The 17,610-nt window shown below is 54.5% G+C and overlaps 8 protein-coding genes across 8 annotated transcripts; 2 read left to right on the top strand and 6 right to left on the bottom strand.

Annotated features, from left to right (window-relative positions):
* Positions 1-469: 469 nt before the first annotated feature.
* On the bottom strand, positions 470-1,846 carry C8A04DRAFT_36085 (uncharacterized protein; the record flags this gene model as incomplete). The annotated part of the gene is made up of 4 exons (XM_062783400.1): positions 470-1,022; positions 1,151-1,545; positions 1,637-1,744; positions 1,829-1,846. The coding sequence occupies 4 exons, from the start codon at positions 1,844-1,846 to the stop codon at positions 470-472; spliced, it is 1,074 nt and encodes a 357-aa protein (XP_062638543.1).
* A 2,811-nt stretch (positions 1,847-4,657) lies between these two features.
* C8A04DRAFT_10865 (acyltransferase) lies at positions 4,658-6,142 on the top strand (the record flags this gene model as incomplete). Its single annotated transcript, XM_062776740.1, has 1 exon — positions 4,658-6,142. One exon carries the CDS (start codon positions 4,658-4,660, stop codon positions 6,140-6,142), a length of 1,485 nt encoding a protein of 494 aa, XP_062638544.1.
* An 835-nt stretch (positions 6,143-6,977) lies between these two features.
* On the top strand, positions 6,978-7,448 carry C8A04DRAFT_27178 (uncharacterized protein; the record flags this gene model as incomplete). The annotated part of the gene is made up of 1 exon (XM_062780206.1): positions 6,978-7,448. One exon carries the CDS (start codon positions 6,978-6,980, stop codon positions 7,446-7,448), a length of 471 nt encoding a protein of 156 aa, XP_062638545.1.
* A 1,868-nt stretch (positions 7,449-9,316) lies between these two features.
* On the bottom strand, positions 9,317-10,732 carry C8A04DRAFT_27179 (uncharacterized protein; the record flags this gene model as incomplete). The annotated part of the gene is made up of 1 exon (XM_062780207.1): positions 9,317-10,732. The coding sequence occupies one exon, from the start codon at positions 10,730-10,732 to the stop codon at positions 9,317-9,319; it is 1,416 nt and encodes a 471-aa protein (XP_062638546.1).
* Positions 10,733-10,959: 227 nt separating this feature from the next.
* C8A04DRAFT_27180 (uncharacterized protein) lies at positions 10,960-11,157 on the bottom strand (the record flags this gene model as incomplete). Its single annotated transcript, XM_062780208.1, has 1 exon — positions 10,960-11,157. One exon carries the CDS (start codon positions 11,155-11,157, stop codon positions 10,960-10,962), a length of 198 nt encoding a protein of 65 aa, XP_062638547.1.
* Positions 11,158-12,056: 899 nt separating this feature from the next.
* Positions 12,057-12,859, bottom strand: C8A04DRAFT_27181 (uncharacterized protein; the record flags this gene model as incomplete). Its single annotated transcript, XM_062780209.1, has 2 exons — positions 12,057-12,270; positions 12,510-12,859. 2 exons carry the CDS (start codon positions 12,857-12,859, stop codon positions 12,057-12,059), a joined length of 564 nt encoding a protein of 187 aa, XP_062638548.1.
* Positions 12,860-14,643: 1,784 nt separating this feature from the next.
* On the bottom strand, positions 14,644-16,224 carry C8A04DRAFT_10887 (FAD linked oxidase; the record flags this gene model as incomplete). The annotated part of the gene is made up of 2 exons (XM_062776752.1): positions 14,644-15,679; positions 15,737-16,224. The coding sequence occupies 2 exons, from the start codon at positions 16,222-16,224 to the stop codon at positions 14,644-14,646; spliced, it is 1,524 nt and encodes a 507-aa protein (XP_062638549.1).
* Positions 16,225-16,966: 742 nt separating this feature from the next.
* Positions 16,967-17,189, bottom strand: C8A04DRAFT_10903 (uncharacterized protein; the record flags this gene model as incomplete). Its single annotated transcript, XM_062776756.1, has 2 exons — positions 16,967-17,074; positions 17,112-17,189. The coding sequence occupies 2 exons, from the start codon at positions 17,187-17,189 to the stop codon at positions 16,967-16,969; spliced, it is 186 nt and encodes a 61-aa protein (XP_062638550.1).
* Positions 17,190-17,610: the final 421 nt, after the last annotated feature.

Consider the following 17,610-nt stretch of genomic DNA (forward strand, 5'->3'; position numbering starts at 1 on the left):
AGCGGTAAAGCGTGATTTGATGATTCCAATCAGTATGAGTATGAATAATACATTCCGCTCCCAAGTTCCCCGCAGGTCCTGGTCCCAATCGTCCTTCTTTTTTAGTCTGTTGCTTCGCCGTGACTCCGGATAAGAAAAACGGACCAAAGCAAGCTTAAAATCGCATCATCCTCCGCCATTGCCGGGTCGTTGCCGGGTCATTGCCGAGCCAAGAAAAAATTAAAAAAAAAATTCATAAAAACACACACACAAAATACACCGACGTGGATCACCAGGGGGTGTGGTTTCAGTTTTTCCCTGGCCCTTGCCTACCCCCCCCCCCCCCCCCCCCCCCCCCTCCTCTCCCCCACATCCTGCGAACCAAGATCTTCCTCCCTTTCTTTCGGGCCCAGATCCCAGCTAGTCGATGAGAAGGATGACTCGGGAACGGCAAACATGACGTGGAAGCGGGTTTCGTCCATGAATTACTTCATGTCACCCACGGGGCCCGCTGTTTCTTAGTGTACAAGTGCGAGCCGTCGTTGCTGTCCGCTTCGCTCGTCGACCGGAAGCCCTCGGAAACGGTGAACTGGGTGGTACGGGTGATGACGGCGCCGCTCGTGATCTTGTTGTTGTGGTGGTTATCGCGCAGGTGCTCGGTCGAGTCGGACGACTTGAGGTCGTCCATGCCCACGCTCTCCTCATCCAGCTTGTAGTACGAGTCGCCACCCCCCGTCATGGTGCTGTTGGCATCAGTGGCCGCGGGCCGGCTGCGGTTCCGCCCGCTCGCGCCGCTGGAGTCGCCGTTTGGCATGCCCGAGCCGGCGGTGGGCCCGGTGGGCATGCCAAGCGCCCTCCTAACTTTTCGCAAAACCCCTGTCTGCTGCAGGATCTTGGGTATGCAGGGCACGCACACGATGAAGAAACCGCAGGCCATCTCGGCCGTCGCCCAGAATACCAGGGGGCCGAGGGCGAACATGGCATCTTTGGCTTCACCGTACGCGATGGTCGTGGCCAGCCGGAAGGCAGCTGAGACACAGGCACTAGAATCCCAAGGGTGGGGTGTGGTTAGCTGAAAGCTTTTAAAAAAAAAAACTGGGGGAAAATGAAGGGGAAAGAAGCGGGGAAAACAGAAACTGAAAGAGTCTCTTGGACAAGAAGAATAACTTACAGAAGACCAAGCCCGAAAATAACCGACACACCCAGCCTCTTCTGCCATGACATCTTGAGCGTCCAGATCACACGCTGCGGTAGCAGGAAGATGCAAATGTCTGAGGCAAGCTGGATACTGGCCGAGGCCACCTGGAGGTTGTACAGCTTGAAGCACTGGGCGTCGGTTATGGTGAAGTCCCAGATGGCCTCGTGCGGGATGCACTGGAGGTTCAGGGCGACGGCGGTGGCGATGCCAGCGGTGATCTGCACGAAGCCGATAATCACGCACCCCCACCAGAAGGCGTTCTTGGTGAGGGAGCCGTGCGGGACGAACATGCGGCACCAGTCTACCAGGATGGACACCTTGAGCAGCGGGAGCACGAACGAGTAGCAGACGCCGAAAACAAAGATGTGCTGTTGTTGAAGGCGGTCAGTTCTCCGGTCACTCTTCCTGCTCTCCTCTTTTCTGTTTCTCTTCTCCCTTCCCTCCCAGGCTGCCACTTACATAACTAGTAGGAATGAGATCGCGCAGCCGGATGTCCCATTGATGTACGAAATAGCCCGGCGTCTTGACCATGGTAAACGTGGAGTTTATTGCGCCGCAAAAGCAGCCCTAAAGGGCGAAAGAAAAAAAACATGTCAGACACGATCGACACGACGGTGAATTGAGGCGTGAACCGGGTAGGAATGGACCAACATATGCAAGAACCACCATAACTGTCAAAGCACTCCGAGTTAGCAAAAAAGCCACAGTTCGGCATTGAGGCAGGAAGACGATTCAAAGAAAAAAAAGACATACCATCTTCCACAGCAATCGTCCTCAGCAGATAGAACCGCCCATAAGCTCGCAGCAAAAGGCAGATGGTGGCGATGGCGGTGCAGGCGCTGAGCACCCCCAATGCCAGTGCATTCTCATTGGGAGGGTTGTCAAAGTTGGAGACGATGCCCGTAGGCGGTGCGAGAGCCGGTCCGTCGAGATCCATAGCGGCGAGCGTCAATCAGGACGCGGCGTTCTTGGTCGCCCAGGTAGTTTAGTTCGTTTCGTGTAGTCCGCTAGTCGTTGGGAGACGGAGTTGCCGGTTAAAACTGGGCGAGAGCGAGACTAAAAGACGGCCAACCCAGAGGATCACTCGTCCGGCGAGGTCCAAGGAAAGTCGAAGTGTGAAATAAAAGAAGAAACGACTGGTGGTGTTCAGCCTTCGTCTTATCTCATCCCATGCGTTCTTCAGCTTGGGAGGCCTTTTTTGTTTAAAAAGAGGAAAAACAAAGCCTTTCGATTCGATCATAGGTAGCCTGGCTCCAAAACATCCCTTTCTCCCCCCCCCCCCTAGATCGTCATAGTACATTCCCAGTTATTGCTTCTCGACGTTGCATCACCGCGAATGAGAGGAGACTGTACCTGGCTTACGACCAGGGGCCTTCACTTCCTGCGTACACATACTGCGACAACATGAATTTCTCCGGTTACCTTTCTTCAGTTGCTGACCAGCCTCCCCCCACGAGTGCCGGCTGCTCGTCTTGTGGCTGGTTTACGGTTTTCGGCAGCGAGCCGTTGGGAAGAAACTGTCGCTTCGTCCCTTCCGTTCCCCTGATGCATGCAACCGTCCCGGGACACAGTACACTGCTGTGTAGACATGAGGGATGGCGGAATGCTTGGCAATGTGATGGACCGGAGAAAAATCCGTCCAAACTTTCTTACACATCCAACCACCAATCACGGCATTCCCTTCGTTCTCGAGGGCCACGAGAGGGACTGATGGTTTCTCGCTGATCCTTCGTGAATCGTGCCGATCTCTCCCGTTCCTGGCTCTTGGTCTCGGTTTCGGCAATGAAAAAAGGCAACACAGTGACGGGATTCTTTGCGAGGCACTGGGCGTTTCCACACTGCACCCGCTCGCATTCATCGGAGCATGGGTGAGGGTTTCTCCCCCCCGTGGGTGATGTGATTTGGAACTTTGGCACCGTATGTGGGCCCCGGTGAGGCCCGCGATTGGGAGAAACCGGACCCAAAATACCAGGGATATTGTAGCGAGAGGTTCTCGACGGTTCGGGTGAGCTTCCCGGAACTCTAGCGTTGTCTCGGCTGGCGGATCTGCCCGGGTTCGGCATCCTAGCGACGGACGTCTGTGCCAATGAGCGCTTTGCGGGTGGCCCCCAGGTATCATTCGAGGATTTAACGTCCGTCCCACAAAGCCAAATCTAATTGGCCTGGAATGGGGGAACGCGTGGGGGCAGTGGGGCGTTTTAGTGTGGTCTCAAGCGAGGCTTTCTCTCCGGTTTATCCCCAGCAGGGGAGTCCCCGGCAAGGGGGAGACGAAGAATAACCACCTCGCACCTTCCCTTCCTTTTCAACAAGACAAAGCACAATCCCTCGAACAACAAGTGCCAGGCCTCGCCCCCAACTCCCCATCTGGGGGCCGAGGCAAGGGCTCATATTTTTCACGTAGTATTTTGGTGCAGAGAATGGGCCAATTTGACATTTTCCATAATACGAGCTCGAGACCTCGCCAAATCCGATCCGTGATTCGAATCGAACGATCGCTCTCCAAAACGGTCGCCCTTGAGTTCTCTACCTCTTAACAGAGAACAAGCAAGAGCTCGTTGACGAGGAGCCAGACAGGCTGACCGTTAAACCTTATATACAAAATATTGTAGGAAGACCATATTGTAGAAGATCCAAGACTCCGCTATCCAGTGGTACACTTTCTTTTTCTCTTTTGTTGTTGTTCTGACAGTTTGAGGCTGCAAAATGTCCTGCCAGCCGGGAAACTTTGGCCTGGAGACGAGCCGCGATATGATGGGCTAAAACCTTGTACCGTCGCTTCGTTGTGGGGCTCGACGCGTCTGCATACCCCTCGTTGACGAAGAGAGAAGGGTTTTCTGCAGCTCTTGACTCCATCGTATCGTCTCATCAATCTCCGCCAAGCTTGCCGATGCTTCCTGGCCTCTCCGCCCGCCGGTCTCGTTCGGTTGCAGGAAATGTTCCGATGACTCTGGCTGCCTGAGGTAGGCTCGCAGGTGTCGGGAATCACCATTTGAGGCATACTTGCGACATTTCATCTCCGACCACAGTTTACACACAACAGAGACTGGGCAGATCATTACCAAATCCAAGTTGGTTCCCTGTAATTATGTGACTAAGTCCATGTAACGCTTGCTGGAGCGAAACCTCCTCCTGCAGCGCGCGTTTCCCCCCCTTTTCAACCCCCCCGGACTCTCTTCATGCAGCATTGTAGGACATGTGGAACATGGCACGCAGACAACCCTAGACAACCCCGCTCTCGAGGTCGGAACGCTGCACGGTTGGGCTGTTGGAACCAACCCTGGGGAAGCGAGGTTAGCGTCATGAGGAGGAAGCGTCTCGGGCAGGAAGGGAACATGGTCAACAATCAACGAGCAACAAGACACGAGTAACGAGTAACGAGAAAACCAAAAACGAGAAACGAGATATCAAGAAGCGAGAAGCGAGAAACGAAAAACAAAGGAGTAAGGTTGTCCTGATTCTACACACACACACGCCTCCGCCATGCCCCGCCAGGAAGTCCATCAGCTCCGGCCTTTTGGCTGGGAGAACGACCCGGAGGAGGAGCGGTTCAAGGTCACGACGCTCGATTACTTGACGGCCTGCACCTACAACAACTACGCCCTCTTCTTCCGGCTCGGCGACGATGCGGACAAGGAGAAGGCGGCAGCCACCCTGAAGGAGGGCCTCGAGCGGACGCTCAGCCAGGCCCGCCACTACGTCGGGACGATCGAGAAGGACCCGGAGGGCGGCCACTCGTTCGTCAAAAAGAAGAACAGTACGGTGCGCTTCGTGGTGCAGTGGCTGGATACCCCCGAAGACGGCGCCAAGTACCCGTCCATCGACGACATCGAGCGGACCAACTACAGCGCCGTGACGCTCGGTAACCTCGAGACTTGGAGCGTGCCGCCCATGACGTACGGCGAGAAGGCCGAGGCGCACCCCGATAATCAGCCCGTCGTGTCAGCTTTCAAGGCCAACTTTGTGCGCGGCGGCCTCGTCTTTAACATGCACCACCACCACTACGCCAACGACGTCATGGGCTGGTCCGGCTTCACCCACCAGCTGGCCGAGAACTGCCGGGCCGCGTTCGCTTCCAACACGGCGACGGCGACGGCGGTGGCCTTCCCGGCCTGGGACCCGGCCTGCCTCGACCTCTCGCGCCTCACCAAGAGCGAGGTGCCCGAGGCGTCCAAGGTGGACGGTCCGCCGCCGCAGGAGCGCCATCCCGACCATAAGGTTGGCCAGTTCCTGCTCTTCCACCTGCCTAAGAGCAAGGCGGCCGAGCTGAAGAAGCTAGCGACGCCAACAGACGGCTCGTGGGTATCGACGTACGACGCCTTCTCGGCCTATATCTGGCGTACAGTGACGCGCCTACGCGTCCCCGTCTTCAAGCCGGAGCTGTCGTCGAACCTCTTCTGGGCCGAGGCTGTCGACATGCGCCGGCGCATGCATAGCCCCAAGGTGCACCCACGCATCCAGCACAACGTCATGTTCGCGGCCCTGTCACCGACCTCGCCAGTTCCGCAGCTCACCATCGACGAGATCCTGAACGCGCCGCTATCCAAGATCGCCTCGTACGTCCGGCAGATGACCGACAGCGTGACACAGGAGAATCTAGACAAGACACTCGACATGGTGGCGCTGGTGCGTGACAAGACGAGCCTCAACATCCGCAGCGACTCGAAGCCGCCTATGTCCATCCTGCAGACCGACCACCGCGACGCCAATATCGTCTCCGCCAACTTTGGCTTTGCCACGCCCCTGACCTACCGCCACCTGCTCGACCGCGTGACCGAGGGCGTCATCATCATCTACCCGACCCGGAACGCCGACCCGGCCTCGGACGAGGGCCCGGAGTTCTCCATCGCCTACGAGAAGCATCTCGCTCAGGACCTCATCAACGACGCCGAGTTCAACAGGTACTTTGAGTACCGGGGCGTCGATGCCGAGGACGCGGGAAGCGCCGCGGCCTCGCTCCCCAACTAATAAAGGACGCCTTTCAGTAGGAAGGAAAGACAAATTGCTTAGCAGTGATGTGCCAGCGGGGGGTTGGGTGGCAGGTTGAGAGCCTATCGCATCTGCATGAGTAGACGACAAGAGCTTTTAGAGTAGCCAAGTTTAGTCAGATCATCAGACAACATAGAGTAACGATAATCAAGGAGATCATTTGACACCATTGTTGACCTTGACATTTCCTTCCCCCCCCTTTAGCGTGAACCCCAAGCCGCCCACGAAATTATCATCAACGGAGAATCTCTCGTAAAATGCAAGCTCGCTGAGCACACCGAGAGAAACAAGCCGATGACCTTAGTGGGAGTGGAGAAACCCCGGTGAAACTCGGGCCTTGACCTTGCTCCGCGGTGTGATGTTGGTTGTCCTCGTGCATAACCAACACCCCTGTTGGTCCCAACACGCAGCACTTAGTGCCTAGCTTGCGAGCGGTTCGTGCGTTCGGTACCCATTCATCTCTCTCCACTCTGTTGGGGCTAATCCTGTGGACGGCCACGAAGGGGAAGCAGAGTGACAGGTTGTGTCGCGTGCCAGGGAATGGAGGCCCGCTCTGGTTACCCCTTTTGAAACCGCAGACTTGTTTCGTCTAGAAATAACATTATATCAATAGAGACCTGGTCCCCGAGCCGTTACAAGGTCCAATACCACATCCACAGATTCATACACACAAATACAAAACATACAACCGGATAACTACCATCACTAAGTGGATCAAGAAAAACCACGACAAGGTTGCGAAACTCGATCGATATTTAACTAACCTCGGGCCGGACAACGCCGACATAGAAGAAAAACAAAAAAAGTGGAAAAAATGACTCAGCCGCCTCCCGAAGTTGTAGAGCGCATCCGACACAAGAAGGCGCAGTACACACGCCTGGCCGACACCAAGCAGTGGGACAAATTCGACACCATCTTTGTCGACAACGCAACGTTCCACTTCGTCGACATCGACGGCAAGGCCATTTTTCCCCCGGACGCCGCGGCCGGGGCCGACAGCCCGCACACCTGGGTCTCACGCGACGCGTGGGCCGCCTTCTTCGACAAGGGGCTCGCCGATTTCCAGGTCATCCACCAGGTGGGGCCCGGCGAGTTCGACATGGTCCAGGAGGACGAGGTCCGCGCCGTGTTCTCGGTGCTGTACCACTCCGGTCCCAAGGGGTACGGGGCCGGGGACAAGCACGAGACAGGCGGCGGACATTACCGCGAGAAGTGGGTGCGCAAGGAGGGGGATTGGTTCTGTACGGATTTGTGGATGCAGAGGCTTTATCATAGAGTTACGTAGAAGAAGAAGAAGAAGAAGAAGAAGAAGAAGAAACCCCCAATCATCACCTCCCCATGTCGATGTCAAGTCTGTTCCGATTCCGAGATCAGATCCAGAATAATTAATTCGAAAATGTGTTTCACTGGGAAGGGATCATGAGATAGGAGGCAATGACTGCTGAGTTGTGGTGTCTTGAGAGGCAGAAATCATGTAGATGTCATTGACTAATTTTTGTTTTCCTTTTTTCCCCTTTCTGTTTTTTTTTTTTCTTCGCTTTTCCTTTCTCGGTCGGGCTGAAGATCTCAAATATGATGATAACATGTATACCTGGTTTGACCCGGAAATAAGCTCGCTGGTCTTGATCGAAGATCGTCCCAAGGTTTCGGTGGGGTGGGGTTACACCCTTCTCCATTTTCAACGCCATTATCCATGCTCGGACCTGATACAAAAGGCAAATATTAATGGATACAGCACTAACGACCGTTTCTACTTTGACAAGACACGGTTGGCTATGTCACAATAATCACGGTTGAAGTTGTGTTGGCACTTGCTGTCGTCTTTCCGTTACCGAAACCTGGCTGCTAGTCCGTTGTACAGCCCCAAAAACCACCACTAAATTGTCCTGTCCTGCCTAACCGACCATTCTTAAGCATCGTTTGAACACCACACCATCACATACGACCATAGACAGTAGAAAATACGGGATCCCGTCCGCTCTCCCCTAGTCAAACTGCTGATCGCTGGATTAGTACTCAGGTCGGTGACGACTGGGGAATCCCCGGTGTTGTATGTTTTTGATGTTTCTTGTTTTCTTTTTTCTTTTTTCTCTGGGCCCCTTAATCCCAGCGGTTAGATAGCCACTTGTGTCTTCCCAAGCTGTAACCAAACGGCCCAAGAATGAGCCACTCATATTGGAGAATGATGGCGAATGTATCGGATACCGACGCAATCATCTGGGCTAGTAGGTGAGGTAGTTTTTGTCGGCTTGTCAGACTCAGGAGTCAAGGCGGCATGGGCTTGGGCGCATTCCCCGATCCGCTGGCCCCAAAAGTTCGAATTGAGCTTAGAATAATTATGTCTCTGTTTCTATCCATCACTTACTATCTCTTGCATCTAGATGCTGACGGCATATGACCACTTCACGCAGGGGTTCTGTCAAGCAACATGGCGAACTTGGTAGCATTGATGACAAGATATAACGCAAAATGGGACTAATTAAGACTGGGAATGCTGCAACTTGCTGAGTAGAAGAAAACACCAGCGGTTCAGAGGGCCGGACGGCGTCTTGTTGAAACAAATACGACATATTATTAACAGGCTGGGTCTGTTACATCTACCAACAAGGTGCATGTACCTCAATTACGAACTTCAACTGAAACACATTCAACCACTAACCGAAACAAAGGGGGGAGGGGATGATGAGGTAGCTATTAATATATGTGCTTTCTTCGTCGAAGCCACGCAATTGGCTTGTTGGTATGAAATCCACTAGTTACAAGAGATTGATAACGGCTTCTTGGAGCCTGAAACGCCGGCTTCGCTAACCACTTGCGACGGAACAATGTCGCCACGACCGACCGCCAGGTGACAACTGAGAGTCGGCGTCACTTTGCCATTTGAGAGCTGCTCAACAAAGTTGGGCCTAAACGAACGACGGCGGGGGCTCCGTTCATCCACCACCCTAATTATCTCACATCAAACCCCACCACACACGAAACCGAGATTTCTAGTTTTGGTTATTCAAATTTTCAAGATTCCGCTGGTAGGTAATTAGGCCTTGTAGTGAGCGAGATGGAGCATCTCACCGTTGGTATCCAATCCTGGGCCCGAGGGAGTGGTTTTCTTCGAGTAGGGACTATTTCTGAGCTTTGGCGCCGGGGTGACTATAATTAATTAGGCTCCATGTCTTGCCGGCGAGTGGTGAGACCATTACTGCTCCACGGGCGCATCGCAACATTGTAGACAAGATCTCGCTGCCTTTCCCTGGACCTGGACCCGGACGTGTCGAATGCCATGATGGTTATCCCGCCTTTGCTAGCGCCGGATAGGCCGGTCCAGAAGCCGTCCCGCTTGCTCCGGGGACTACCAGACCACTCCAGGCGGTGCTTCCAGTCATGGAGGCTGTCTCCCCGTCCTGCGCCCCCGACTACGCTGCAAAAGACTGTCGGGGGCTGCTGGCCAAATCGCGAGATGATGCCAAGGTATACGGTGTATTGCAGTGCGCCATATTTCAAAGATATCTTCGCTGCCATCTCGTACTTGAGCTCCAGAGAGAAGCAACCGTTCCTGTAATCCACATGCATCGGGTCGGTCGATCGCGGTCCGCGAATGGAGCAGCTCTTTTGCGAAACGCCAACCTGGAGAAAAATCCAAGCGTGGTACTCGTTCTCGAGAAACTGCTGTGGGCCTCGCGGGACGGGCCACTTTGTCTGGGGCAATATGGTCATTACCTTGAGCGGCGCCGATGCTGCCAGTGTCGGTTCGACTTCGACGAGGTCATCTTTGAAGAGGCGTTGGAAAGTCGACTTGCCCTCGTACCTGCTCAACATGATTCCCATCGCGGCGCCCTTGACGCGGTCGGAACAGCCGAGAACCGCGACGACATGGCTCTCTATCCCCAACCCCGTGCCATCCCTCAACGACGCCTCCAAAACCTTGGAGATCCGGTCGCTGTGATCGTTGTGCCAGTAAATTCTCGACTCGGACAAATTCTCGATCACCGGGAGCTCGATTTTCAGGCCAGTGTTGGTCATCACGTATGATCCCTGACCCGAGGGATCGAGAGCCGGCGGATTGGTCGTCTCACTCGCGAACAAGGGGCCGCCTCGCCTAGCGGCCCGAGCCAAATGGGGTGCAGGAGGGCTGGTGGCAGCGTAATACCCGGTGAACTGTCCGCACCGCTTAAAACTTGCCGGGGAGCTTGCGAGAACTCCCCAAGGAAGGGCTTCTTCCCACGCCGGGTGCATCCAGGCGAAGATTGTCTGGTCGGCCGTGGTCTTGAGTAATTCTTCCTGAAGACGCCGAAAGGCATCTCTCCCTTCGCCGTACAAGAGCGGCATGTGGATCCCGAACAGGCCCAGCAGGCAATAGGCTATATCCTCAACCCGCGTGGTGATACGCTTGGCCGCCCACGACATCTTTTGCGCGACGCTGGACCGCGCCGGGTTGAAAAGGATGATATCCAGCTCGCTGATGCCAGTGATGCTTGATATTTCCTTGCAGAGGCTCCACTTGGTCCCAATCTTTTGCCATTGACTGTTGTAAAAGTTGAGTACAGCGGTGCTACAAGCTCTTGGAGAGTCCATCCGCGGAAATACCACTGACTGGCAAGACCGTCGAGCCGATATGTGTCGGAACTCGATCGGACGTCGGCGAGGTATGCCAAGCAGACGGTCGCACACTCGTACCAAGTGAACATTGAATTGATGCTCTCAGACAGCTCGGCGCTACTGGTCTTGTCGATGCAACACGTATCGACTCATGCGTACTGCAGGCCCTTGTCCTAGGCAAGCTTGCAGCATTGCAGAATCTTTTAGTAACCAGTCTTGGCGCGCAGGTGAGAAGTCGACTGGTCGCCAGCACTGTGGTTCACCTCCTGGAGCCGGTGGAAGTCCTGAAACGAGATCTCTTGGTTGGCCGCCCACATATGGGATAGCGCGGCGTATTGCTCCGGGTGGCTGCCAAAGTACTCTAGTACTAGACTCTTGGTGTTGATTCCTAACCCGACCATGACGATAAGGGAAATAGATACATTCCTGGATAGTTCACCAATCGTCCAGATCGCCCGGGAGTGAGTCCACCGTGAGGAGGCAGACGACGGAGGCCTCTTGGCGGTTGAGAACACAGGTAGGCACAAGTAGTTCAGCCAAGGGGCATTTGGCATGTTCGAGGTCCGAGACTCCGTTTCCCACCAAAAACGGCACCCAACCTGAGTCTCACTGTCTTGGAACCGTAGACCTTAGAAGAGGGGCCTTGCTGTATAATGACCGCCACCGATTCAACAATTCGTCTCTCTCAACTTTCCGTATGGTAAAATCACCCACAACTAGTCGCTCTGAGGACTCAACACGGTCGCTTAAACAACAACGAAGCGAAGATAAGGAAAGGGGATCTTTGAAGACCGACGCGAAGAAAGCCCCGGGTGTAGTTATTCAAAACCAAGCTATTATTTAAGCCACGTCGTCAAAATAAGAGGCAAGGGGCTAAACCATCTCTTGATCTTACGCTGTGACGGGGGTGAACAACGAGAACGGAACGGAAGAGAAGAGGGACAACATACGTGATGAGAATCCCAAAAGCCATAATCGCCCGGCCCTTGGCGTGGACATCATTCACAATCACCTGCTCCTGGGACGAGAGTTTGTGGGGAACGTAGCGATAGTAGCCATTGTCATCGTCTGTGATGCGAAACAAAGAAAGGTAAATACCAAACCCCGAGCGCAATAAGGAAAGAAGAAAGAAAGGGAGAAGAGGCGGAGGTAAGGGGGGGTGGATGGGGGAAGGATGGATGGATAAGTAAAGGAAATGAAAGAGGCAAGAGAATAGAAAGAAACAAACTTAGAAACAACAACGAAACTCTCAACCCATAATAAACCCCCAACCATCCTCAGACCCTAATCCCTAGCCACATTAATGTTGCTTCTTCTCCCGGTGACGCTTAACATTATCCGTCCTCCCAGAATACCCGCACACATTGCAAGTATCTTCCTCCTTCGGAATTTTCAGCGCCCTCGCGGCATCCGGGTGGCGTGCCCACATGTGTCGATACAGGTCTTTCATTTCAGCCTTGCTAACGTCGCAGTACTCGCACTGTCGAGGTGGGTAGTGGTTATGCTGGTGTTTGCTGTATAGGCAGAAATATGTTAGCATGGGCCTTACTTTGGTGGTGGAAGAGAAGGGGATAAACGACGGGGAGGATATCAAACGAAAAGGAGGAGGAATAGAGATACTTACACCAAGTCACACAGCCTGTCAAAACCCCTGGTACATCCCCTCCAATCGCAAGGAAAAGGTTTGTTACTCGGGTTAGGAACCGGCGGTTCATCTAGCTCCTCACCCTGGCCGCCGGATGCCAAGGCGTACTGGTTGCTGTGTTGCTGTTGTTGTTGCTGTTGCTGATGATCGTGGTACTGTTGCACATAGGAATACTGATGATCGTGGGTTGCGTCGCCGACCTGGGCCGCAAGGACTGCGTCAGCCGAAGATGCTCCGTACGGGAGTTGATAACCTGCTGCGGTTGTTGTATTATTGGGATCTAGCGGGACGCTGTGGTCTGGCCAGTGCTGGGCGGCAGCAGTGGTGTCATAGGTGTCGTGGCCCATCGGAGCGGTAGACGCGCTGGCGGACATGGAAAGATGAGAAAATTGGGCGTCGAAGGCCGGGTCGGTTTCGATGTTGTGGTTATCGGCGTGGTGGTGTTGGTCGTTGGCCATATCTCCTTGGTGATGTAACTAAGAACGATCGGCGAGGCTGGGGGCCTCGGAGACTGACATGGAGGGGTAGTTGGGGTTGACTTCCTGGTAGGGGTCGGGGGACCAGGGGCCGGTAGACGAGGTGTAATGTCCTGAGGATGGGGTACTGACAGTGTGGGTGTGATACGAACTGGCAAACTCCTCTTCCTCCACCACCGGCACATGAGAGGGGGAGTTTTGGACCATTAATAGTTGGGGGTCGATAATTCCTTGGCTTGGATCCCACCCAACAACAGCTGCGGGAGTGGCGGCTTCAGGGGGGCGGGACCCACGCCTCGAGCTGCGATGGGAGGGGGCACGCGGGGGCATCTTGACGTTGATAGCACGTATGGTTGGGCCTTCGATGTTGAGTGGTCGGAGCTTGTTCCTTGGTGAAACGGTGAGGCTCAAGTAGGAGGGTCAAGCGCTCGTCAAGTTGCTACTGCTAAGTCCTTTGCATGAAGATTGTGTTAGTGCGTGCTCCAATGCAGACTGGCTGGGTGTACCCACACTGCGTGATGCTGAAGAAATTGTAGCTGGAGAATAAACTGATGTTTTGGCCTGGCCAGCGACTTGATGCTTCTAAGGCGGCCGATAACCACGATTCAAATACCCTCACATTCCGAACCATCAATGAGGCTACAGTACCCAATATTGAGGCTTCTCCTGAGGCTTCCCATCCGCCTCTTCCTCTCTGTAAGACTCCAAAGTTTGAGGACGGCGAAGGCATCGAGGCTCCCTTGATCACAGGTCCACTGTGATTCAAATCTGCACTGAGGCCGAGCGCCACTGAGGCCTACGGCATAACACAGCGAGAGGCCAGACAGGGTGCCGGGGTGGATCCAACCAATTAAAATGTACTACAAAGAGCCACTTAGGTTCGAACCTTCGACGTCAGATTCCATCGTGGGTCTTGTGGAAGAGGCCAACCTCATAGCACAGTTGGATGACAAGCCCGGATGTCAACATGGGATGCCGAACTCTGTAATTGGGCGAACCTATCTCAAGAACCAAGAGAGGCAATCTGAGGCCATCCAAAAATGAATGTACTCAGGCAACCAGAATGGGTCTCGTGGGTAGTACAGGACTGGCCCACCGAGCGGAATTCATGAAGCTCAACATGCATCATAACCAGAACCTCCGAGTCATTCATGTAAACGGAGGCTGACTGGCTGAGTCAACATCTGCCAAGTTTATCAAGGGCCGTAAATTTCCCTGGGACGGGTGTTTGCACGACAAGCGCGTGAGGCAGATGCCCTTGCATCAACCAACACATCACTCACGCAGTGTACGCCTCCATGTCTGCCTCCCAGCCTCCCAGGCATCAACTCGTCATCCGGTCCCGAGCTGCACCATGGGTCACGCTTGCAAAATGACACCGAGATTGTAACGGCAGACAGTAATAATTTACTCCGAGTCACCCAAGCGTTTGAACGTACCCATTCCGGAACAGCAAGGGGCTTACAACTGAGGGTAAATTCTGACGGGAGAGAAAAGGGGTTAACCCTAACCCTGCAACATTAAACACCACTCATGAACACGGTTACAAAGGAAGTCTCGGTCTCGGCTGGTGAAGAGCGGTATTAAGGTCTAGTGAAATTTGTAAATCCAGTAATAATTGCTCTAAGCAAGCTAAAAATTGTCCTCAATCCACATGAAAAGTATTGACGTCAATATGGCCGCCGCAGGTGCCATGCTCATGCTCGTGTGTATGTATGTACAACGCTCCCCCCAATATACATTCCACCCCTCTTCGTTAATATCGTTTACTTCTCTGGGTCCGCCGGCTTCGCAGGCTCAACTGCCTGCGGGTAATAAAACACCTCATCCGGATCAACCGCCTTCTTGATATCCCTCAACTTTGGCAAGCTCTGCCGATAATACACCTGCTGCGCCTGTTCACGATCCATCGTCGGGTCCGCATAATTCACATACATCCCCCACTGGCTCTCCTCCAGCCCGCTCGTGAACGCATCCACCCACCCGTCCAAAAACGTAAACCCATCCTCCGGGTAATCCCCAAAACTCCGGTCGTACAGCTCGTACAGGAACAGACTGTTCTCCGGGTCGCGGTAGGCGTACGATGTGTCCTCCGCGGCGACCTTGGTGACAGCGGACGTCGGCCCGCCGTAGAAGTCGATAATGATGTACCAGGAGCGGGTGACGTTCCTGGCTTCGTTGACCCAGTAGTCGGCTACCTTTTGCAGGACCTCGGCGGGCAGCGCGGAGGTGACCAGGCTCTTGGAGTAGAAGGTCTCGGATTGCTTGTAGGGCCGGGTGAGGTCGACTTCTTGGCTGTAGCCGTAGTGTGAGATGCCGCCCATCCAGTCGTATTCGACCGGCTTGGTCAGCGTGCCGTTGACGAGCTTGACGAGGGGCTGGATGGTTTCGTTGCAGGCGGTCTTGTTGCCGTGGTAGAGACCCTGGATTTGGGTTTGGTAGCCGTTGCCGAGGACGCGCATGTTGAGGAGCGGGTCCATATCTCCCGCGAGAAGGTAGTCTTGGATGGCGCTCCAGCCCGCGGTGATGTTGGTGGCGTTTTTCCAGGGGAGGTTGATTTCGAAGGAGGTTACGTTGTCCGGGACCGCGAAGGTGTTGAATTGGAATTCGGACACGATGCCGAAGCTGGAGCCGGCGCCGCGGATGGCCCAGAAGAGGTCTGGATTCTCGGTGGCGGAGGTCTTGACTGCTGTGCCGTTGGCGAGAACGACGGTGGCCCCGGCGATCCAGTCGACTGCGAGACCGTGGGTGTGCGAGCTAAAGCCGAACCCGCCGTGGATAGAGTGGCCACCCACGCCAACGCTATACATTTCGTGTTAATCGTGACGAAGACAGCCCAAAAGCGGTGGGCACACTCACCCCGGACACGTCCCATGGCTAAACCCCCGCTTCCCCTGGTCATTCAACAACGTCGCCACATGCCCCAACCGCGCACCGGGCTGCACAGTCGCGATATTCGTCTCCGCATCAAGCGTCACATTATCCATCCGGTCGAGCTGCACGACCAGATGCCCGTCCTCACCACCAAGACCAAACGAGGCATAGCTGTGCCCGCCCGACTTGGGGCTGACTTTGATGCCGAGCTTGGCGGCGCACGAGACGGCGGCTTGGATGTGCTCGACAGAGGTGGGCGCGGCGATGGCGGCGGGGGTGTAGGGCAGGCGGTCGTTGAAGGGGCTGGCGTCGAGCTCCCAGTCGTCGGAGTCGAGCTCGTCGACGGGGACGCCGGCGTCTGCGAGGCAGTCGTCTATGTCGGCGCGCTTGTGAGGCCTGCTGGTACTGGTGCTGTGGCTGCTGGTCGCGGCCACGACCGCGGCTGCGGTCGAGAGGGCGAGGAGGAACCGCATTGTCACTCGTGGATGGGCGTGATGTGGCGATCGCCTGTTGGTGGTTTGTTGACTTGAGAGCAACGGCAGCAGTGACACAAACCCGGGAAGCTGGGAGAGCCAAGAGGTTGAGACAATCAATGTCTTATTACTACACGTGGATCACAAACGAAGACCCCCCCGTCCCGCTGCGTCGTTCCCGTCCGACATAACCGTTGCTCGCATCCCGTTCGTGCGGCAATGGGATCCGGCAATTTTCCCGCGATCATCGCAGTTTATCGCGGGTTCCGGAACAAAAATGCAACCCCAAAAGGGTCCGGACGATACTCAGCCGAAGGCGCTCTCAACCGGCGATGCCGATGTTCCTGCATCTGAAAGCCACGCGTTGAAACAAATTCCGAGCCAATCGGTTACCTTCCGAGTGGGCCAAAAGGGAACACACCCCAGAAGGATCTGCGCTGGTTTTGTTCGTCGAAGGGACCCAAGAGCTTCCAAGAGGACTTAGTTTTCGACGCTGACAGCCCGTAAAGCACTGAAAGGTTGAACGGAACCGGACTGCCGGCGGATGAAGTGAATTGTCGACAGAGACGACGTGAGATACGGAAAAGTCCCACGGACGAAAGGGTCAACAACAGCATTACATACATAGTAATACTTGGCGAGGTGCGCAGTCCTGCAATAAGCAAAACTTCCGAAAAGAGGAATTTAAAGAGTTCATCGATTCATCGTCTGAGGTCAAACTCCCTTTGTTGACCCCGCCTAATTACTTCTGTCCCGCTTGGTCTTGACCCTGAGTCGTTTGCTTGGCCGCTTCCTGTTTCTTTGCGGCCGCATCTTTTGCCATTTGCTTTCTGCGTTGTGTTAGTAACCCCTGGTCAGAGCATGGTGTCAGAAAAGCCACCGATGACGCGGGAAACACACTCTTTCTGCTTTATCCATTGGTCCTCTAATGCCTTTTCGCGATCGGACAGAGGGTTCGGGTTCATGGTTGCGGGCCCGGGGAGAGGGAAGAATACGAATAATTACGAAACTGAAGATCGAGTTGCGTCGTGGGACCTGGAGATTAACCAGAATAAATGAACGGGTTGTGAGAGAATTGTTGCATGTTGCACTCGGAGCTTCTAGAATTCCTGTCGTGTTTTAACTATTTAATATTCTGTACGACGGTACTGACGAAAAGAGCCTGAAATCTTGCAGGTGACGTCATATTTTGTACCGCAATTGACGGTTCGGTACCCGTCAGGTGTTGGTCGGAGAGAAAAGATGATGATTCGTTGCTATCAACCCTTCATGCTATTTTCACCATCATAACCTCAGTTGTCGGTTATCGCCCGGCAAAACGGGCCTCTTGGATTCAGTGTTTCGCTGGCCAGTTTACACTGCATCATGGGCTCTAGCGGGTCCCGT

The sequence above is a fragment of the Dichotomopilus funicola genome (genome assembly GCF_033296635.1).
Source record: "Dichotomopilus funicola strain CBS 141.50 unplaced genomic scaffold C8A04scaffold_18, whole genome shotgun sequence".
NCBI classification, from domain to species: domain Eukaryota; kingdom Fungi; phylum Ascomycota; class Sordariomycetes; order Sordariales; family Chaetomiaceae; genus Dichotomopilus; species Dichotomopilus funicola.